Source organism: Gadus macrocephalus, chromosome 14 (assembly GCF_031168955.1).
Source record: "Gadus macrocephalus chromosome 14, ASM3116895v1".
NCBI classification, from domain to species: Eukaryota; Metazoa; Chordata; class Actinopteri; order Gadiformes; family Gadidae; genus Gadus; species Gadus macrocephalus.
In genome coordinates, this window is record NC_082395.1 from 15,902,789 (window position 1) to 15,926,950 (window position 24,162).

General features: G+C 44.4%; 1 protein-coding gene across 1 annotated transcript; it reads right to left on the reverse strand.

The window, feature by feature from the left end:
• Positions 1 to 23,790, reverse strand: smad3a (SMAD family member 3a). Its single transcript, XM_060072354.1, has 8 exons — positions 23,169 to 23,790; positions 8,557 to 8,750; positions 8,028 to 8,162; positions 7,012 to 7,137; positions 5,150 to 5,362; positions 4,493 to 4,630; positions 4,134 to 4,278; positions 1 to 2,213 (listed from the first exon to the last, which is right to left on the reverse strand). The coding sequence occupies exons 1-8, from the start codon at positions 23,369 to 23,371 to the stop codon at positions 2,090 to 2,092; spliced, it is 1,278 nt and encodes a 425-aa protein (XP_059928337.1). The 5' UTR covers positions 23,372 to 23,790; the 3' UTR covers positions 1 to 2,089.
• Positions 23,791 to 24,162: the final 372 nt, after the last annotated feature.

The window sequence follows — 24,162 nt, forward strand, 5'->3', positions numbered from 1 at the left end:
TTCATAAGTAATTTATTTATTTATAAACAATAGCAAACCGGGATAAAATGCGTCATATTAACCTTTCATAAAGAGATCCAAGGAAATATATGTGATATAGCCTAGCTTTCATACAAAATAACATTTCAGAGCACAGAAGCACAAATACATACATTATACAGTAAAAAATAAACTGGACTAGTGTATACAATTAATAATTGGCTTGCAATATACTTGCAGGGTGTAGGTATTTGGCAATAGGACTCAAAGAGGCTATCCTCATCATTATAATGATGTTTGGTACACCTCTAGTGAGAACTAGGCTGAATCAGAAGCGTAGATACTACTTTATCTGAAACAATATACATAAGAAGAGAACAATTTGAAAGTATGATCAAATCAATGAAAACATGAAACGTTAGCACCACTGGGCTAGCATTGAGAGCAGAACTCGGGTTAATGCGAGTTCTTAATATTGCCCATAACTGTTATGATTTCCATTTAAATAGGGACTTCAGAGGCCATCTGCACAACGGCATGATAACCATTGTGACAACCAAGCCAACAGTTAATTGCCCCCAAAGTAAAAAGAAAATCGAGTGAAGCAAAGTCTCTTTTGTGCTGCTAAAAAAAACCTTACCGTTACAACAGCTCAGCATCTGAACTCAGTCAAAGACACATGGCTATATACACACATGCACAGAAGCTTGGACATGATCAGCATTATATTCTGTGAGGTGATGTACATAATATGCCCACTACTATATTTAAACCTTTCCCTTTATCCAATGCATCTGCCTTGTTCTCCTCTTCACCCACACCTACTGTATACCTGTTTGCAGTACATACATGTTGCATTGTAGTGCAAGAGTAACCCAAACAAATGCAAGTCATACCATAAATAGGACACTATCTGCATAAAGTGATACAAAAACACTTTGTAGCAAAATAGACTTCAAGTTTAAAAGAGTCACAAAAATAAGCATGCGCCTTTCTCTATTCAAGGATTTCTATACATAATTCAGCTTTTCTTGCCAGTCCTGAGTGCTCAAAGAGCCAATATCAACAATGACAGTATAACAAAAACCACAAACACAGCAATACTCCTGGTTGCTGAGGCAGAGCCATACATTTGCTAAGCCTTCTGCCTAGAGGGCTATTGAACGGTGTTTAGAAAATGTATGTATGAAAATATTCAGTTTTTTCATTATTACGTATACGGGCCTTCCTGTAATTAGATAAGGACATTGAAGTGATATGATAACAACAGCTTACTTAGTAGGCGTCTCTAGGGGGATCTTCATCATCCTGGCCGATCCTGATGGTTGAATGAATCATGTTAGAAATAAAGGGTTGAGGAGCCTTGAGCAGGAGTTAGTAATGTAGCCCAGGTATGTATTTGAAATGGGATCCTTCACTCGCAGCTCGCTCACAACGGGTGGCAACATCCGCCTTGATGCATGTTTGATCTTTTGACATTCATGCAAATGTTGTTTCTATCAATTCCCAGTTATGGAAATATCAAAAATAGTTATTAAGAGATGTCAATACTGTACATCGCTATCCATGACGGTAAAAAAAACACGTATGTACATGTTTGAAAAATATATAAATATGTACTTAATTTTAAATTTTAACAAAACATACATTTGTATGACAACATTTCGGAGGGAAATACGACAGAGCAATTTCTTCTCTCAAACTATACATCGACGATATAAAAAAAAAAGTATTGCCAGGTAAAAACGGATATGGGCAAAATATGAAACCGTTTTAATGCACTTGTCTCTTGGCATAAACGACATGTTTCATTGAAAAAGAAAAAGTGCTACCAACAGCTGGAAATAAGAACGAGGGGTTACAGATCGAGATGTGGGCTGAGTTAGGGGCCCTGTTTACTCTCCATCCTCCTGGAGACATTTCGGTCTTGTGGTGTGTGTGTGTGTGTGTGTGCATGTGTGTGTGCATGTGTGTGTGCGCGTGTGTGTGCGCATGTGTGTGTGCGCGTGTGTGTGTGTGTATGTGTGTGTGCATGCGTGTGTGTGCGTGGTCAGTTTTAGTCTGTGCATGGAGGGGGGGAGGTTTGCGCCGTGCGGAGGACAGGTGCAGCCTAGGACACACTGGAGCAGCGGATGCTGGGGGAGCCCATCTGCGTGAGCACCTTGTCCAGCCACTGCAGCGGCCCGTTGAGGTGCAGCTCGATCCAGCAGGGGGTGCTGGTCACTGTCTGGCGCCTGGAGGGGGGTCGGAGAAGCAGCAGAGAAAGTGTTAGCATATGAGCGGGGGGGGGAGGTGCTGGGGACGGCAGTGGAACAAGAGACGACGAGTAACCTGAAGCTGGTTCCTGACTGTCTCCACAGGCAAGCACTGGGCCTGGGCATGACTGGAGAATGGTCTCTGGATATCATCTCTCTCTCTCCATCTCTCTCAATCTCTCTTTCGCTCTAACTCTCCAATATCTAGCCGTCCCACAACCTTCCAGTCTCCATCATTCAACCATGAACAAAGAGAAACATACAAACAATCAATCGCAATCTGGCACATGCACTCGCTCACACACACACACACACACACAGAAATATGCAAGAATACACATAAGCATACAATACGCACACATGCACAAAAAAGGTTTGCCTAGGGTGAAAACTTCTGGTCTGAGAGCAAACTTTCATCGGACACACACACACACACACACACACACACACACACACACACACACACACACACACACACACACACACACACACACACACACACACACACACACACACACACACACACACACACACACGTCTCCCTATCGTGAAGTCAGACGGTGTGGAAAAGGGGAGGGGTCGGAACAAGGAAAGTCTGACACGGTTGTTCGGGCACACACGTGTATTTGTTTAAGACATCCCTGGGCTCGTCTCTAGCGGTGGGGCTGGTTGTGTCCTGTATTGCAGCAGAGCATATGCAGATGCTCTGGCCACGGGACAGTGTGGGAAATGACTCATCGGCCCTCTTTGCTTTTCCCCCTGTCTGTGTTTATATGTACACACAAAACAAACCGACACACACACACACACACAGATCTCAAGGCTGATAGCGTTAGGGAGGGTAGAGCAGTGAATGGGCCTTTACTCATCCAAGTTAACGCTGGGAAGAGAACTGGGGGTTGTCATGTGTTTAAGATCTGTAGCAACTGGCTTTGTTTAATTCTGTGTAATTCACATTCCATAGCCATTCCGTGAACCAACATGTTTGGCTTTCACGTGTGCATTATATATATTATTATATTACATATATACATATTGTTTTTGTGTGCATTTCATTATGAACAAAGTGAAGCGTGTTAGAAGGATAATCTGTTGCCTATACCAAGTTTGACTTTCATTGCTTTCCTGTCACTCCCCAGTTGTTATCAGTCAGGACCCAGGTTCCATAGGCTGTCAAATAAATATACGGACGTAGCGTACGGGACGTCATCGATTGATTTTGAGGATGTCTGTTTGCCTCGTCGTTATTGTTAGAGATTTTCGGAAGCAGCAGCAAGAATCCATATTTGGCACACTGAGGGCGGGACTTAGTCCAAGGCCAAACTTGATACACATAATCTGGAGGCGAACTTTCAACAGAGACCCTTACCAAACAAATAAAAACATGGCTAACCTTTTTGCACGAGAGTGATATCCCATTTCTTCCTGATGACTTAGAATGATGGCGGGTCACTCTGATTACAATCACACACAATCACCCTACCTGTGGCTGCTATCACTACCACTTGAACACCCTACACTTCACACTTTATTACACTTAGTTACTTTTTATTATTATTGATGCTGCTACTTACTTATTTATTTTTATACTAATTTTATATTTTTTTACTTCGTTTCTTTTCATATGGTTTCTTATCTTTATTTATTTTATCTTGTACTGTTGCTGCTATGTGAATGTTGAGGAACCAAGCCTAAGAATTGTACTCTTGTGTCCTGTACAATAAGATGATTCTGAAAAAGTGATTCTGATCCTGATTCACAAACCACCTAAAGGCCATTAGATGAACTGCAGGCTTTGCCCTGCCTGTGCTTCACACACGGGCCTCCAAGGCTGCTGCTTGACCTGTCCATGTTAGCCATCCTGTTTGAGTGGCTTCACACAGCCTGCCGAGGACTTACCGGTACTCAGCGCCCCAGCCCTTGACGAAGCTCATCCGTATGGTGCACATCCTGGTGAGCTGGTACACGGCCTCGAAGCCCTGGTTCACCGACTGGGCCAGCAGGGCGGCGAACTCCTGGTTGTTGAAGATCTTCAGGTTACAGCCTGGGGGGGGACGGGGGGGACGGGGGGACGGGGGGGACGGGGGGGGACAGCATGCATAACAGAATAATGAACAACAATGTAATCATACTTTCTTTGTCTTCCTCTTTTACTGTCCTCATGACACCCAATCTCACATCCTCTATCTGAGACCGTTCACACGTTCACACGTACACACGTTCACACGTACACACGCACACCCACTCTTTCTCTTCACCTGGGGGGATCTTGCAGACGGTGGCGGGGTGCCAGCCGTAGCGCTGGTTACAGTTGGGACTCTGGACGAAGATGGCGCTGTCGCTGAGGCACTCGGCAAACACCTCCCCACCGATGTAGTACAGCCGCACGCCGCGGCCTGCAGGCCAACACACACACACACACACACACACACACACACACACACACACACACACACACACACACACACACACACACACACACACACACACACACACACACACACACACACACACACACACACACACACACACACACACTATTGCTTAACTAGATGGTATTGGGTAGGGCTCTGAGTTAACTAGATGGCTGTGGGTAGGGGTCTTTGTGAACTATGGCTATGGGTAGGGGTCTTTGTGAACTATGGCTATGGGTAGGGGTCTTTGTGAACTATGGCTATGGGTAGGGGTCTTTGTGAACTATGGCTATGGGTAGGGGTCTTTGTGAACTATGGCTATGGGTAGGGGTCTGATTTAAGAAGACAGCAAACTAGTTGTGGTTATTATCATGGCTAGAATTATGCAATAATATTGTTTTAGTATTTCATATTCTAATACTAATACTGCACATATGCTAAACTATAAGTGACTGGATACAAGGACTGTTATAATAATAAGTAACCCTGTGAGGCGCGTACCGATGTGGCGTCGCGTGAGCTCCACCGCGGCGTTGCGGTTCACGTTGGAAAGCAGGCCCAGGCAGAAGCGCTCCGAGTTGGACGGGTCCGTGAAGCCGTCCACGGTGAGCGAGGGCTGCGAGGCGTGGAAGGTCTCGCCCACGCGCTGGTTGAGCTCATAGTAGGAGATGGAGCACCAGAAGGCCGGCTCGCAGTACGTCACGGGCTGGAGGTCTGAGAGAGGGAAGGGGGAGAGGGAGTCACACGCCTGGTCCACCCAAAGACACAAGGCCCATCTTCAGAAGGGGACCCTCACAGGCGCCGTGGTAAGGCCTTCAGGGCAAGCTTAATCAATGGATTTGTGTCAAGTGACGTGATTGGTCGTCTGCTTCTGAATCACTTTGGTGGAAAGCATGGTTTACACTGCCCACAACAATATTTACGTTTCACCGTATAATTTACAAAGTTGCTTATTTTGAATACATTTACCACGACCGCTCTCAACCTGGAGGCTCCGCTATCTGAATGCTTCGATGAGTTTTGGTTTTCACTATATTTGCTTGTTTGCTGCTATTGTACATTATATTTGGCTGGAATGAAGTCTGGAATTAAAATTCAAACAATGGCAATATCTTTTTTAATGAAGAGAATGGATACCTAATGGACTGTGTTAGGCATAAAAATACATACAAAGAGGAGGCGGAGAGTTGAAGATTAAGGATTAGAATGATGTAAAAGTAGAAGATATAGTAGAAGAAGAAGGGGGAAAACAGTTCCAGGAATACATTGTCAGGAAAAGAAATGGCAGGGACCAGAGGGAACTGGGGGCTAAAGAGAGAGAGAGAGCTGGAAGAATATAAGGGAAAGGACTAAGGCACAGGACACTGAAACGCTTCATTCACGCCACTAACAACCCTCTTAGACACCATTTCCAGTAAGCTCATACCATACAAAATGTGGAAAGTAAACCCGCACTGGGCCGACACCGGCGCCAAACCAAAAATGACAGGTTCATTCATAACCGCTTTCGTTAAAAATCAATCAACTAAAAATCCCCCGTTCTGGTAATCTGCTTCTCTTCAACCCCCACCCTTCGTCCGCTGCAAACCAACAAGGCCACCATTTGGCCTTTGCTTTGAAGTCCAGCACAGTCTGGTCAGTGGAGCCGTGTGGAACACAGCTGTGTACTTTGTTATGACCCCCACCCCCTGGTGACTTTCCTGTCCTGACAGAATAAGTGGAGGATATTATTTTTAGTATCATTATTCTAAGGAGTATAATGGAAGTATAATAGTGGTGCTGGCGTTAGAAGTAGGCTGACATAGTATCGTGGCTCGCCAGAAGCGGGGGGGGGGGTTGGGGCTCATGCAGTGCCGGAAAGGCAGATGTCCCTTTCATCACCTGCCATCAGCTTACACACACACACACACACACACACACACACACATATTTTGCCATATTTTGTGGGTCTGAAAAATACTGTCCCGAAGGACATTTTTACTGGCAATACCTTAAACGTCATCGTCACATGAAACTAGAGACTTTTGTACTCAACAGCCTCGTTGGGTCCAGCAGTAGAAACGATTATTATGAGTATCTTGATCTTTGCTTCCGCAACTTTCGAGCCATAAACCTGGGCTTAGTGGAAGCAAATAAAACCACCCTACAGGGGTCATCAACTACGTTTTTTTGCCTTCAAATAAAAACAATGGAGGTCTCCGACAGACCACTCAAACCTCAAGTTAAATGTTAAACGGCTCAAAAGATGACGCAACATGTTGAACGATTAAATCAATAGATAAGCAGGCTCGCAGTGTGTGCAGCGTCGCAAGTCCCATGACTCCAAAAGCGTCTTGGTGTTGTACAGTGAGGTGGTCCCTTACCCAGGCTGTTCTGTGTGGGGGAGACGGGGTTGGGGGACAGGCTAGGGGAGCAGGTGTCCATGCTGTGGTTCATCTGGTGGTCGCTGGCCTCCCCGTCCTCGCTCAGGTAGCCTGGCGGGGGGGTTTCTGGTACACAAACACACACACACACACACACACGACAGATTCAGCTGACGCTCACAGATTGATCAAACCTCGGCTCGGTGCCCACGGCACAAGTATTATCCGGGAATCTGTCAATAAGCATTTGTTACTGTCATGAACTCTACATTTTAGACTAGAGGTCGGTCGGTCGACTCGCCACATAAAAGAGGACACGGAGAGATGGTTTGAGATTGTATTGCTTAACTTTGAATGAGAAATAAGAAATCTAGCCGTGTCCTTGTGCAGGAAGGCGGGCAGCTGAGCAAATACACTCATTTCAAACTCGCTGATATCATAAGCGAGCGTTGCTTTCTGTCATTTGGTTTATTCATCGAGTCTAAAGCCGAGTTCAGATCAAAGATGGTACTGCTTTCAAAAGTAATCACAAGAAAACATTCTCAAACCGGGCCGTTCCCAACGCTAGAAGGAGCAGAGACGTGACCCCGTCTGGCTGTTGCTAGTGCAGAGAGGGGGTGATAGCGCCCACGTTAGGCCAGGTGCTGGAGAACCGGAAACAACATCCACTCCAGGGACTATATTTCACCCAGAGAGAGACTCATGAATAATAATGCTGCACTTTCTGGGAACTGGTTAAAAAACGAAAGTTGAACTTGCAGCAGTGAAAATGTTTGTTTTGGTCCATTATCCACCATGTTTAAATAAAGGGAGAGATACGTCAATGCGGCCAACATGTTATCAAACCACACTCCTGTGCAAGGCCTCAGGCGCTCTGGAACAGCGGTCTAAAGCGGTGGCCAGTATACAGTAAACTGGCAACATCCACCGCTGGGGTCACCCTCTGCTGGCGTGTACGTGAGGCGCGGGTCCAGTGTCGGTCTGGCCAGAGAGGGCTCTCTGCTGCGGGTAGGTACCTGGTATGTAGTTGCTCTGGGGCTCGATGCCAGCGGGGAAGTTGGTGTTCTCTGGGATGGAGTGGCTGTAGTCATCCAGCGGAGGGAACTCGCTTGGGATCTCCGTGTGTCGGGGTACCAGCACCGGAGGAAGCACTGCACAGTTCAACGTGCCCCAAACAAGCACAACAGGAGAGGTCAGCATGGCTTTACACTAGTGGACATTTGAAACATACTCACAGATGGGAAAATATAAGATTGCAAATCCAAACATTATGGGTTAAACATTAATTACTGTGATCCCCATTTTTGATTGGCTACGGTATGTGAAAACAAACTCCAATGCAATTCGAGATCAGAGGTTGGTGCTGGTGGCAAAAGAAAGAAATGATTGATGACCGGCGATTCCCAAGAGGCCGTCAAAGATTGAATTCACTCAGAAATAACTGAAACGCCAAGCAACAACATGAGGATGCAGAACGATTGGAGGTGGTGAAGTGTGTGTGTGGGGGGGGGGGGGGGGGGGGGGGGGGGGGGGGGGGGGGCGTACCGGGGGTCTCCACCCTCTGGTAGTGGTAGGGGTTGACGCACACCTCGTCCTTCTTGGTGTGGAAGGCGTACTCGCACAGCTCCACGGCCCGCAGCTCGTGGTGCGACTGCAGGTCGGGCCAGCGCCAGAGCCGGCAGTAGATGACGTGGGGCAGGCCCTTCCTGTGGGACACCTGCAGGCGGCCATCCAGTGACCTGCGGAGAGCGGAACAACCACAGGGACCATGAGGACCAAGCACCACGGGGGCCATCCATGCATAGATAGAATCACTGTTTGTTGAATAACTCATGAGGTACAGCAGAGGGATTTCTACACCTTAAAAATGCAAAAAAAGGGAAGACCTTCGGATCCGGACAGGGGATTCAAAGGTGCGTTAACGCTTTCCTTGAAATGCATATTTTCAACCCTGAGGTATGGCACAGTAGCAGGTTTGGTTCTTCAAAAGGTTTTTTAACTACTGTTTAATAGGGATGGCCACGGTTATTAGAATATTTGATTATATATATTTTTTTTTCTTTTTTGTTAATTAAATATATTCATTAGCTTAATTAATTACATATTGTTCATTAAACGTGTATACTAATGCCATTTAATACTTGGAATACGTGGCTATACCGGCAACCTCCGTTCCAGCGGAAAGTCTTTTCCACGGCGGGCTTGATTATAAATCACCTCTGCATCCGCCTATCCCCCGAGTACGTAGATATGCTCATTTTTTTTTATGCCAGTCTTACACATAATATATTTTTGTTGATGTTCTGTCATGCGCAGCATGCGTAATGCGAGGCAGGCCCATGCGCTGCAAGTGGAGTTCTGTTGATATCCAAGCCCACCAGTACTTTTACGTTTTGCTGTTGTGCTTCAGTTACTTGAATCTATTCAGTTTGTGCCTTAAATTTACTTTAATCTAATTTCAGTTTGTGCCTTAAGTATACAATACTGTTCTTTCATAATCTTGTCAAAAATGATGGTTTCGTTTCAACTTGTTTCGATTCAGCATACTGATTTGAGTGTTTTTTTCCTTCTAAAATGCTCAATAAATTTAAGAAATTGGATTTGATTTCCTTATTTATTTGACTAATAGATTGAAAATAAATACCTTTGTTTAGTGAAGGCCAGATCACGGGAGAACTTCAACTTGTTATGCCTTCAAATGCCCATCCCTACTGTTTAAAGCCCAAGGCTTTGACACAACCAGTTTTTCCACAGGTTGCCCAGCTGTGGGTCGCCAAGCTTATAATAAGTGTGGACCTGGCATTTTCTTCAATGGGGAGTTGAAAAATAAATCAGGGTTTCACAAACTTTTGGTTAGATGCCGCAGGAAACAACTATTTTGGGCTGATGAATCATATATATTAATCTTAGCCAATTTGTCGGGGGAATAAATATAAGAGATTGAGTCGGTCCAAGTGGCAACAAATTGACTGCCAAAACCAATCACTCTCCCATGAGAAAAAAATAATCCTTCATTCTTTTTATGCAACAACACACAGACAAAAATGGATCAAAGATCAAAGGATAAGGCGAAAGCCCTTTGAAAGGACAAATGTCAGAGGCTGGACAGATGTAAATACTCAAACACTCACACTTCTGCAGCAAAAATCTGGGGCAGCTATTGTCTTTCCATCAGAGAAATTGTGTCCTTTACTATTTTCATGGCAGGGGATCTTTGATGTCGTGGAGCTAATGAAGGCAAGAGTGGGTAAGCAAAAAAAAGATGGCCAGTTCACAACCAAAAAGAAGTGCAACATTGGGCTCCAATACACTGCTTTGGATGATGACTTCAATATTTGGTGTCTGTTCATATTTGGTTATGGTAAAATAGACTATTGCCTCCAGCTTACGGTTTATTTCAAGATGAGCCGCTTCGAAGCAAGACGTGCTGAGATTGGGAGGGATAAAGCACATTTGTTTGAACGCTCAAGCAGGTCAACAAGGTCATGGAGAAAAATAGGAATCTCCTGCCATCATAAAACAAAGCGCCCGGACATCGCAGTGACTATATTGTTTTCGACAGCCTATTGTGAACACGCCAATATTGATGTGGGAAATCAGTGAAGAATCAGCAGAGAGAGAAAAACACATGATTCATGAGAAAAGATGAAACATAACATTATCCCAAAAAAATGATACACACCTAAACCTTTTTCGCATGCACAGAAGAAGAATGGCCCTGTGGCAGGTCGCCTGATATTTTCTTAAACCTCTTAACAGACACTAGAACCGCACAAAGGAATGGCTTATAAACATGGAAGATAAAGGTTGACTTTTCTTCTCTTGAAACCCAATATACATATGCTAGGGTAACAACATACTGGCCCTGTTGAAACTAGTATGAAAATAGTAGTTGCAGTAGGATTTAAGCCACAGAGGGCATATGTGTTCTGATTGATTAGATTTGAAGGGTTGGGGCTGACCATAACAAATCAATGAACACAGTAAGGCCTAGTTTTTACCCTCCAGGCTCTGACAGTGAGAGCTGGGACATTCTCTATTTTCCGGAGAGAGGGAAAGGGAGAGAAAGCAAAACAACACTGATGTGTCACAGAGACCTGCCAGACCTACTGCTCAGTAGGTGTTACGTGGCGCTAGATTTGGCATGGTCACACCAAGAACATACCTCAATGTCACCTCATCCTACTGCTTTCCTTTCCTCCCTCCCTTCCTCTCCTTTCATTTCCTTGCTAATGCAAAGAATCACAATCTCCAAGAGTGGAACGTCAATGAAATGCAATATTTGGAGAGCAATGTTGGGATTGCGATTGTTCAGTAGTGACTCAACCGAATGAGGCAATCGATTTCAACTGTGCGTAAGCGCACCACCTGGCTTTATATTTTTGGGGTGCTTTAGTCATTTAAAATGGTTAACTTTGTCCACATTCATATTGGAACTTTTAGATTTTAAAGCCTAACACATTTTCCTTGTAAACTTGAAGCAGAACCAAGTACTTCACACAGAACACATATTCCGGTACCCAGGGACATGTCCAGACACTGCCAGTGCTATCAATTCAAACGTCTGCCTTTATAGCAGGGATTTATTGCCCTGGGTAGTGTTGATGGAGGGAACCTTTACTGAAATACTAGTCTGTTCCCATACCGCATGCAACCACACACACACACACACACACACACACACACACACACACACACACACACACACACACACACACACACACACACACACACACACACACACACACACACACACACACACACACACACACACACACACACACACACAGCCATTCCTATCATGCCACCAGGCCTGAGCATGCAGTAGCTCACCCAGAGCTTGGACCCAGCGGTCCCGTTGAAGCCTTCCTATTGGTCTGAGCAGCCACCAATGGGACTCTCTCTCACTGGTTATGCAGCAGGCAGGAGTCTCACTGTCTTTGAACATGCTTTATGGACATTGGGAGCCCAGGACTTCCAAGGGTTCCAGTTATGTGGCGAGGGGATGCAGAGGGTAAAGAACTCTGACCTGAATGCAACCGGCTGGCCTGGCGCCTGTGTGTGTGTGTGTGTGTGTGTGTGTGTGTGTGTGTGTGTGTGCGTGTGTGCGTGCACGCATGTAAATGCACGTGCGTGTGTGTGTGTGTGTGTGAGTGTTGTGTGTGTGCTGGTGTGCATGTGTCTGTGTTTGTGTGTGTGTGTGTGTGTGTGTGTGTGTGTGCTTGTGCGCATGTATGCATGTGTGTGTGTGTGTGTGTGTGTGATTGTGTTACACGTTGGTGTTACCGAGAAGGCCAAGAAATGTTGGTCTTCCAAGGTTGCCCCAGTCGGCCCACTCCCTCAAGCCATACAAGCCACCAGCGCTTCGGCTCCCCTTCGCTCCACACCCAGAGTCCCTATCAATGTTTGTAGCACTCTGAAACAGACACTGTTTGTCCCAATCTATATTTCTACCCCGGAGTATGGTGTCGGCCTAGCTCAGGATGTAGAATGGATTGATTCGTAACTGAAAGGTTGCTAGTTCAACTTCCGGCTCCTCCTAGCTGGGTGTCGGGTTGTCCCTGAGCAAGACACCTAACCTCAACTGCTTCCGATGAGCTGGCATCGTCAACGCCGCCGTCGGTGTGTGAATGTGTGTATGAAGTAAGTCGCTTCGGATAAAAGCATCTGCTAAATGTGAATGCAAATGTGATGGTCTAAAGCTGGTAACCATGTAGCGATACAATAATGCCATGCAGAGCGAGCCTCCCTCTGATTCTGGAGCCCAGTCCAAAGCTTTCATGTTATTCTGTCATGTGAGTTGATGCTCAAATTCAATGGGAAATTCAATGGGGAATTTCCCCAAAGTTCTTTGGGGAAATGTGTGAACTTCATCGTTTCATGCCCCTAAACATTAGCTTCACCTGCGCCTCATCTCCGCCTCCATCTCTGTCTCTTTCACACAGCTTCCAAATGTCCCACTCTGACGTGTAGTTGTGCAAGCATAAGTGTGACAGCCTCAGTGCTCGCAAGTAGGAGTCCTGTTACAAAACGGTTGTTCAATTAATAGTTGAGCTGTCTTGGAAATTAAATACATACATAAGAAAAGGAAGGGGGGGCAGAAGAGGATAGTACAATTTTGTATTCATGTTTAGATTCATCCTGAAGCAAAGCCAGACTGAGCTGTCTAATCTGTGTTTGTTTGCGTGTGGAATTATAACCATTTCAAGTGTGCCTTACATCATTTCAGACACACACACACACAGATACACTGTGGGTGTTCAAGCTGGCTGTGGTCCAAGCAGAACAGCACACACACACACACACACACACACACACACACACACACACACACACACACACACACACACACACACACACACACACACACACACACACACACACACACACACACACACACACACACACACACACACACACACACACATGAACTTGAACTTAAAAAGTTACATTGAAAACATGTGACAACGCATATTATTATCAACAGACCCATTGCGTTCCTCTGATGAAAGCATCTATTTAAAGGAGCCGCGTGGAGTAACCGCGGTCCACGAGTGCACACACACAAACCTCTGGCTTTACAACGCGGAGAAGGTCCTGAACAACACGGCCGTATAAAAGGGGAAGAGAGGGGCAATACAGGGTGGTGAAAGAGATAAAGAAAGAGCAGGGTGGTGCCAGACAAAAGACATGACAGACTGGCTCAGTAGCTCAGGCCGACTGAGTGTTTGCGACGGGCCCCCCACCCCCCCAGGAGGAGGGCTTTTGTGTGCGCTCAAAGACGTCTGCACGGCCGGCCGACTGCGCTCCCCACGGACAGGCAGCCCTGCCGCCCACGGCCCTATAGTGTGTCTACCGTTGACATGATAGACGGTCGAAACCTGCCGAACCAGGTGACAAACATCGATGATAAAGTGTTGAGGAACCCAGTGAGCAAAGAAGAGCAAAGGAAGGGATCGATGGATCGATATGAAGAGAATCTAGTGTTGTTTCAGTGATGGGGTCTGCGAAGGTTGTTCAGACGACATTCAGAGAGAAATACGGGGCAGTGCTCAACTGGGTTCAAATCAGCCACCAGTATCATCCATACAGTGCTGGGAGTGGATGGGGTTTGAAGAGGTAATGTAGCCAAACCTAACAATGATGTTGACTTCTGTTGAACTGAAGCAAAAAAAAAAATCGTTTTTCATCTAAACAGGCCTGGGATGGAAAAGACCAAAGACCAATATTGTGTTGTATCTCAACACATGACACACAAAAAATGGAAAAATAAGTAACTATCTGCTGCATTTTTGGTGGTCTGCCTTTAACACAGATTTCCACACAGGGTTACACTATAAGTCTCTCTATTGAGTCTAATAGCTTGGATATGCATTCCAGCCCTCTCTCTCTCTCTCTCTCTCTCTCTCTCTCTGGAAAAGCAATCCGATTTTTACTCTTGTATAGGGGGGTAGTTAAGGGAAGAACTGTGTGAAAGAAAGTTAGACTTTGGCCCACAGGTGATATCATCTCCCTGGAGTGTGTGCTTCAACCCGGGAAGGGGGGAGGGTACGTGTGTTGCGGAGGAGGCGGGGGTGATATGAAAGAAGAAACCTTGAGAGGTTATCCAGATCAACGTCTCAAAGTTGGGGACCCAATGAAAGACTTGTTCATCTTGCTGTTACTGCCCAAATGAGAAGCAGAGAAGCAGATAACAGAGCCGCGAGATGAAAATAATATCAATGAATGAAAGAGTAAACACTCCATGTTGTTGAGCTGTCCAGAACCGGAAGGGCACGTTTGTTTTTCTTCTTCTTACGTGGCTCAGTCAAATCGGCAGATTCCTAATCTGGTTTCAATGTGATCACATTGTTGAAATTATGAAATCTCTGTGCTTCATAATTTAGGGACCTTCCGTAAAAGACAGGTTTACAATATTCTGGGAAGTTGTAACATCAACAGGATATTCTTTTGTTCTACAAATAAAATATGACTTGGTACTACGAGTTATTCTGGTCTTAATTTCATGCAGATCACATCAGACATGCTAGGTAGTAGTAGATCAGAGAGTAAACTTTGAAAAAGGTTGTGAGAACCTGCTATGCACCAGCACAACACAATGTGGAATAAAATACATATCGTTTTTATTTAAAATTTATTTTTGCTGCCTATGAATCTATCCCATAGCTACCTGGAAAGAAATACATTATGCTGGAATGATGGTGTATTATCTATGTAGCTCCCCATGTAACAAAACGTACTGCTTATTCATTACCAGACACAAACACACACCTGTCTCCTCCTGTTGGATGGCATTGACCTGCCATCTATCATTTCCGGAATCAAACAAAGCTGTCACATTACACAGACAAGTTATCAGAAATGAGACAAACAAATCTCTTATCCAAGGTTTAAATCCCCATCCTTCATGTCCGGTTGTTTAACACACACACACACACACACACACACACACACACACACCCCCCCCCCCCCCCCCCCCCCCCCCCAGCTGTGGCCAAGCAAGCGCTGGGGCAGCAGCAGCTAGAAGTACCAGCCAGCAGAACAGAAAACAAAGGCATGCTTGTTGTCTACTGGATGAGACTCTATGAGTATGTGTGTGCGTGTATGCATGTGTGTGTGTGTCTATGTGTATCTGTGTGTGTATGCGTGTTTATGCTCCCCCACAGATAGTAAGAAACCAAGGGCCAAGTGGAGGGAGAAACGTGTCTTTTTCTGGCAGCCTCACCACCACCACCACCACCACCACCACCACCACCACCTCCCTCTCCTTCGTCCCCAGAGCAAACAGCAGCCCACACCCAGGCCAAGGCTTCAGCAGGCAGGGAAAACATTCCTCTGGGCTGACTAACCACCCACCCACACAAATACAACACACACACGCACACACACACACAACCCCACACACGCACAACACACACACTCAACCCTAAAAGTGATATTTACTTTTACTTGACGACATCAAAGTAAAGTTATGCAAATTAATCTATTCTATATTAACTATTTAGATCCTGATTAATTCTAATTTTTCAAACAGTCCAACAGAATATATAGCTATTATTGTCAACAAAAAATAAATATCTTGTTCTTTATTATGCAATTTATATTACATAGAGCTTGTAATAGACAGCTGTAGGCCATAGTTGATCGGCCTAAAGTGTTTTAGGCTATTGGGGAAGTACAACACAGAACCCAAGATACTATTATGTAAACATTTATGTAACATTTTGGGTAGAATTTCTCTTTGCCGCGGCTACAATTCTGAAGACACTACTAAGTCACACGGACACCTTGCTGCAGGAGTTACAATGGAGTTGAATAGGAGAGTATGTCTTCAAATCCCTCTAGCAACCATAAGTATTAGATATTAGTTTCCATTCCCAAATGTCAACATTTGCTGAGCACATTTGCAATGTGCTCAGTCTTAGAATATCTGCATATAAGATGTGTTCAATGTTGCTATGGCAAGATATCAGTAATAGAGTAAGAGGATGCACACATTTTTGCCAAACAATCAGCCTCCTAAATCAAGAGTGGGCTTTGCGTGCTTGGGGCGTGGGCATGATGTCCGTACGGCTGCTGAGCCGTGGCCTCGTACAAAGAGGGAAGGTAGTCACTTTAACCGACGACTTGTTCTGCTATGACCGAGGGAGCCCCAGACATGGCCCATGCATCTAGGTATCGATGGTCAGGGAGGGATTTATTGGATCCCTTTTTTCTTTGAGTATTGAAATTAACTACTACCGGAGATCAGTTAGTCACAGGGCTATTTCATCATTGATATTTAAAAATAATTGCAAAAACATGTTTATTGTTACCGTCGGTCAAGTAAATGATTTGCTAACTAACCTGTAATGCTTTAGTCCTGAATGAAGTGTATGTCTCTGTACACTTACTATCCTCAGCGACTGCTGCATAACAAAATGCAAATCTGTGAAAGGCTTCTTTTTTTTTATTGGGACTTTTTTTTGTTTATCCCCAAAAAGCAAAAGGTACCCGAATTCCAGCACAAAAAAATATGCTTTATAATGCACTTTACAATGCACAACTGGCATTGGAATAAATAATAAATCGATGGGAGACATTTATTACAATGTAAATGTGTTTAAGCCTGTTCTATTCCTTGAAGTGAAGTCCTTTGAGGTGCTTTTCCCTACTGCTGGGTGTGGGATGTACTTCACAACCTGATAGGTATGTTGCTGTTGCACTTCAGCTCTTGAATGGAGATCCCGTCAGACCCCTCTTCATTATAAAACCGCATATTTGGCTGACACTGACATCTATGACAGTACTTCATTGAAGTGCTGCATCGATGGATACATACATTTGAGATGTTTGATCTTATTTGTTGTTAAAGATTTCTGAACAAGCTTCACACAGACACAAAATATGTGGTCATAATTAACATGAAATCAAAGAGGATGTGCAGCCGGACAACAGCCAACCTCAATTCTTGTTTACCTTCTGGAATTCAAAGGAGTCGTGTATCACACTTTCAGACAGCATGTGGTGGTCTATCTACTTTCTGTCAGGCACATCAAACAATGAATGAAAGCCGATACAGACCAGACAGGAGAATTCCCTGCCATTACAACCACAGACCAACAAACGTAGACAGACAGACAGACAGACGACACACACAACCCCCCAGTGACCTTCCCTGTATCGCGTTTCTGTCTACCATGACTCACCGAGGACACCATTCACTGAGTGAGTGTGTGTGTGGCTGTGAGTGGGTGTGTGTATGTTCAAGTGACTGGTTCAATGAGGAGTGTATAAATGAGTGACTGACAAAGTGAGAGAAGGAGTCTAATTATTCTAGAGATGGAATTCATTCGGGGACGGACATCTTCTTTTCATCAATCTGTAGACTAAACAAACTTTATTTATGTCTTACAGGAGAAGAGTTGTAATTCCATAATATTACCCAATTTCATAATGACCAAGTGTCCTTCGAGCAAGGCAATGCACTCTGATCTGTTGGCATCTTTACACTGAGGCTAATCCTGTGCTCTGTCTTCTTTCATACAGTAACTCAATGTCTGTGTACAGGAAGGCCAATTTCTGATTTCCCTAAACACTATGCATTGATTTTGGTTTGTCTACACCACTCTGCTATCCGAGGCAGGATATGTTGTCTGCATTTGTGTGTGTCCGTGTTAGTGTCCGTGTCTGATTGTCTGTGTGCGTTTACTTTACGCTGTCCTGCCTAAACACACTCCTTCCGTCTAGACCCACAGGTTCCTGATGATGTTACCTTACCGTCATCCGACAAGGCTGGAAAACCAACCAGTGCCATCTCCGTTATCTGCTAGACTGTAGTGTACCATGTTCAAAGCCCACAGCCCCCACCATAGCCTGTTAGCTCCATAGAAAAACAGTCTACTAGGCTTGGGCGGTATCTTTTATTCCATACCATCATATCTTCACTGAATTTCACCGGGGTGTACGGTATATTATGATTTTTGTGTAAAAAAACAAAGATAATATATAACAATAATCGCTTGTTTTTTGTGTTGTTTAAAGTTTAGTTTCCACTAATGTACACATATGGAAAGTTGTAACTGTTGTAGAGCTAGCGGGATACACTTCTAAGCACTGATTTTAATTCATTGCAGACATTTTGTAACGTGAGATGTATCCGGGTTAGCTGCATTTTAGTTAACCTATTGTTTAGGGCAGGGTACTTTGTAAATTGCCTCAAGTGTAGAAATATTGACCAAACGATGGCTCGAAAGAGGCTAGAGAGTAGTGCTGCTGCCCGTGTTGGCAGATATACACTGCAAGACACACAGGACTCCTACCACTAATAGCGACTATTTATTTATATATGCTGCTTCAAAATGTGGCCAAAATCCATATCAAAATATAAAAAATATACATAAGATGTCGGTTAAAAGTTGAATAGAAAGAAGAAAAGTTGGCGGTATTGAATCATACCTTTGGTATTTCTAAACACCCCGATATCGTACCGTGATCCCACCCAAGCCTGCGGTCTACTCACCAATGTAATGGGCCTGTTTATTCAATGTCAGAAACCAATGTAGTTGGGGAGTAGCCATGCTGGAGGCTGGGGCCTCCACCATGGCTACCGATCTGGGGTGGATTGGTTCTGACTCATGGGGAAATTTGAATTCTGAATACTTACTAAAAGAAAGAGCTACTGGCCATTTCTGAAAAGGAAGTGAAGAATGCTGAGCTCGGATGAAAGGTATCAGTTAAGACTTCCTAGAAATGTTAGTGAACCCTTTTTTTTTATTAGATTGTTTGGTTTTAGTGAGTGGTGTCTAAGCAGGATCATCAGATGAAGCTTGTTTGACATGGATTGTTTTAATGGCGACTTTAATGCATTTCATACAGATCCTTTTGGTTGATACATGAAAGTGCTGTACTCACTCCTTCTTTGTCTACCCTGGTGAATATTCATCTCTCATCGCAGAGCTATTTGTAATGCTCTCATAACTCACCAGATGAAAATAGCCAACATTACATAAAGAGGTCCATTGCATAATCGCGTTGCAACACATCAATAAAAGAACCCATCAATACCATGTAAAATTCTTGTCTAATTTTTTTTCTACGTCTTCAATGACACCGACAATGCCCTCCGGCAATGGGCTCGCGCCTCTTGGGAAATCCATATCGATTCACACAACTCCAGCAGTCTCCCTCTACTTCCCTCCATCTTTCCATTAATGCAGACGACTCTACAATTATTATGTCTCTCCCATCTTTCCATTCCTGCCCGAGTTTCCCTCTGCACCCTTCCTGAGGGGACAGGCAGTCAGGTGAATCAGACTGCAGCCTGAACGCCTGAGGGAGGGCTGGGAACAAGACCAGACCTTCTCCCTGGAGGGGAGCCAGGGAGGAGGCCTACCAGGCAGTTTGAAGAGAGAGAAAGAGAGAAAAAGGGTGAGAGAGAGAGAGAGAGAGAGAGAGAGAGAGAGAGAGAGAGAGAGAGAGAGAGAGAGAGAGAGAGAGAGAGAGAGAGAGAGAGAGAGAGAGAGAGAGAGAGAGGAGAGACAGTTAGGTGTGTAGAGACAGGTGTGTATGTACTATTCCTGGCGGGTGTGTGTGTGGGATACAGGAACAAACACCATGCACACACACACACACACACACACACACACACACACACACCCTGATTATCGCATCTGTATTCCCAGGTTTTCGGACCAAAGTGCTTGATCAGAATAAAGTCCATGCAATTGATGTGATTACACCAAAAGGCCTTTTTAATGTAGATATGAGATATGATATTAGACAGGGATTCTGTTAGAAAGCAACTTACAAACAACTAGGCTCCTTGACAACAGAAGGGAAGTTGTGTGTTAGTCATCATTAGTCGTCAAGCTCGACCATTGCAGGCAATACCACATCACATCTATCTCTCAAACACAAAGCTGAGGCCCACTTGTATGACTGTTAGATAAGCACTGGGCACACCAGTGTTTGCCTTACCGGCAAAGGCTCACCAATAGGTTCAGAGAGAAAAAGCAACAGCATGAGAGACAGCAGGGCCACAACACAAGCCACAATTGCTTGTTGTTGAGTGAATGAGACTTGAAATTTCAGCCTTCATTTTACATTCACTTACTATTTCAAAAAGTAAACCTTCTATTGACCTCATTACTATAAAACCGCCTGCTTTGCATTGGGTAACACACTACACATTTTATGATTTCTGCTAAAATAACAGCAAACACGCACAAAGACACACAAACACACGCACACAAACACACGCACACTCATACCTAACACACACACACACACACACACACACACACACACACACACACACACACACACACACACACACACACACACACACACACACACACACACACACACACACACACACACACACACACACACACACAGCGTGTTAGCTATTCTCGCCCACCGTGCTAACTGATTACATTGCTTCTGACTATTGCAGCTGTTAAATCTATTTGATGGGCGTTTCCACGGCTCATACCAAGAATCCTGGTTTTTCTGAAGTGGCCTTACTGAAACTAGGCTAAACATTCTTTATTATCTAGTAGCGTTAGGGTTAGGGTTTCATCCATGGACTAAGAGCAGAGCTTAGTTTGTTTTGTTGCGTAAACATCATCGTATAAGAGGACATTGACTACATGAATAAAAACAACAACCAGCTTCCATGAAATAGAGTTTACAAAACCCCTCATGGATCTGCATTCGAATCCCATGCCGATCTTCAACACGATTTCTGATTCATCAGATGGCCAGGAATGTTCCATCCATTGGAAGCACTGATCACTCTTCACAAGGCCTCTTCAGCCAGCCTGCATTTAATCCCCTTTAAAAAGAGTCTCAGCTGGGTCTGCCAGGCTACCAGCACACACTATCATTGACCTGTTCAATGAGGAACCTGCTGCACTGCTGCAGTACCAGAGATGTGTCTCTCTCTCTCTCTCTCTCTCTCTCTCTCTCTCTCTCTCTCTCTCTCTCTCTCTCTCCAGCAGGTGATTGGCCGCACTGGGGAGTTCATAGAGGCCATCAGGGGGGCCCATTAGCAGGCCTCAACAGGCTAGTTGGCTGTCAGCTGCTATCCCACCGCCTGCCTTATACGCTAGTTGATAGTAGCATTGGCTACACGAGCCTCAAAAATAGGTCTGGGCTCAATTACTCCAAATAGATCAATTCATGCTCCTGTACATGTTATGTGTATAATATATGCATATTTTGGTGCTTCTGATTTCCCAATCCTTGTTTGGGATTATACAAGGCCCCGTTAAAATAAAGTCCTTACCATGCTGCCGTTTATACAGATGGTGTACTTGTTGAGCAACGGCTGACCTCCCGCGACACTAATATTGTCATTAGACTCATATCAGGGGGTCATCTCTTCAGCCCTAACCTCAGCCCTAACCTCCACAATGCAGCAGCGGGAAATGTGAAACTGGAGTGAGGTGAACGTTTCATATTCTGGGTAGCTTTAAGCTCTGGATACCAGTTCAGACCTGCACACACAGTGTGATATGCTCAACACTTGTGGCTCAAGAATGTGGGAGTGGTCCGGCACTCCATGGGGTTGAATTACACCCAGTCAAACGTGGTGCCAATTCATGGTAGTGAGATTCTGAGGTGCTTGTTACTGACAAAAAAAGATGATCCTACATATGATGAAGTTCTAACCTTAATAACATGGTCGGTACACCACATGGAAGGTGGGGAACTGTCAATAGGTTAAAATATTGTCATGTGTAGTGCTATGGCCTACTTTATTTAGGTGTCCTGTGAAAGACTTTATAAATGCCACATCTGCACCCCATGAGAAGACATGCAGCTTGACTCGTGGAGAATAAAATTGCACACTAAAGGATGTTCCATGCGGATACACACATCTGTGTTTACAGAACCACTTGGCAGCCGTCAATTTGTTTTGTCAACAGTTCAGCACTGGAGAGCAGGAACAGCCAGCAAACAGTTTGATGATTTGAACTGGGCCAATGCAGTCATTTCATATTTCATAAGTCTATGATGTGAACAGAGCCTTGATTGGCTGGCATCAATCCAAGCAAAAACAAGTGAAAGACCAGGCGAGTTCCGCAGACAAGAATTCTGAGACTCACGCAGATTAAATCACTCATTATGTAACTTCGGCTACCATTCTTATTATTGCAAATTATGTCGAATGAAGAGTGCAAAGTAATGTGCAGTAATCTGTGAAATTAAAAAACACGAGGGACACCTGTCGGGCTGTGCGTGACTTCGATATAAAGAAAGGAAGTAAGATACCAGTTGTCAAAATGTGACAGACATCAGGACATCTAGAACGATACAGGATTACACTACTAGTGTACTTAGCTCGGCCGTGTAGCCTGCTAGCCCTTTACTACAAGTAATTATGCTACTAGTTTAACTATAACACATAAATTAAGCTTCAATAACCGTCGATCATACATCTACTGAGTGAGTGATTGCATGCTGGATGAAATCAACTTCAGGCTATTGTTTGACCGCAGTGGAGATGCTGTCACTGTCAGCCTTAAGAACAAGTCGAGTAAACGTTGGGTTTCATTTTTTCGTAGAAATGTGGTATTTTACAAAGAGATGGTTCAACGTTACAGCCGACGATGGCCATGCCAACTCAACAGAAACAGTCACGTTCAACACGTCAGTCATTCAGTCCATACCTCGGTATTGTGATGCATTTAGTGTTGATGTTCTGAGTGGTGATGGCTTTCTCCAGCTCGTCTAGCTGCCCCGTTTTCTTCAATTTCTTCACCAAACTTTTCACCGCCTTTTCACACCATTTCTCTTCCTGGCCGTTTTGTTCCCCCTTCTTCCAACCTAAAAGTCTTTTGACTATGGGGGGAGTGAAAGGCAAGATTGACATCTTGAGTTCAGATTGAGTCCTTTCAGTATTGATAGATCCGCAGATTACGTTTTTCCCCGCTAAACGTAGTGAACGCGGATAGTAAGTAAAAAAAAAAAAAGTACAACAACAAGAAACAAACGATTGTCTGCTAATCTCGTTGGTGAAACAAATGCATCCCGAATGAAATACCCCAACTTCAGCCCGAGATCGGTCTGCGGAGTGGCGTGCAGCTCAGCTCAGCAGAGCCACCCGACATGAGTGATTTGGCCCAGCAGATTTTGTGATTACTCCGCGAAGAAACCTAGTACTGTCTGCACTTTTTTTTACCTCTAAACGTTGCGAAATCTTCCGATCCACATTAAAACGAGATATATACTGTATAATTTGGATGGATATACTATTAAAACAGTTGTCTGTTTCGTTGTTGTTTTTTTGTCTTATGTCATAATTTATCTTTCGAAGTTGCGTTAAATTCAGAGTCATCCGCCGCCTGAAGTCTGCTAAAAGTCTGCTCCAAATGCAAGTGCAGGACTGTCGTCAGCCTTCTCCATTCAGACTTTAGACTGAAAAAAGGATCCCGGTGCCGGACCAAGAGAAGACAGCTGGCCCAATGCGCTGTTAGCATTGCACAATCCTTTCCGTGGCTCGGTTTGCCAGTTTAAATGCTTGTAGGAGTAAACTGGTTAACATTAAATCAAGTGCGCATAGAACAGTGTTATGTTATAATTCATATCCATAATTTGTTTGTCTAGTAAATAAATATCAGGTAGAAATGTGCAAGAAAACTGATTAATTTGACAGACAATGTA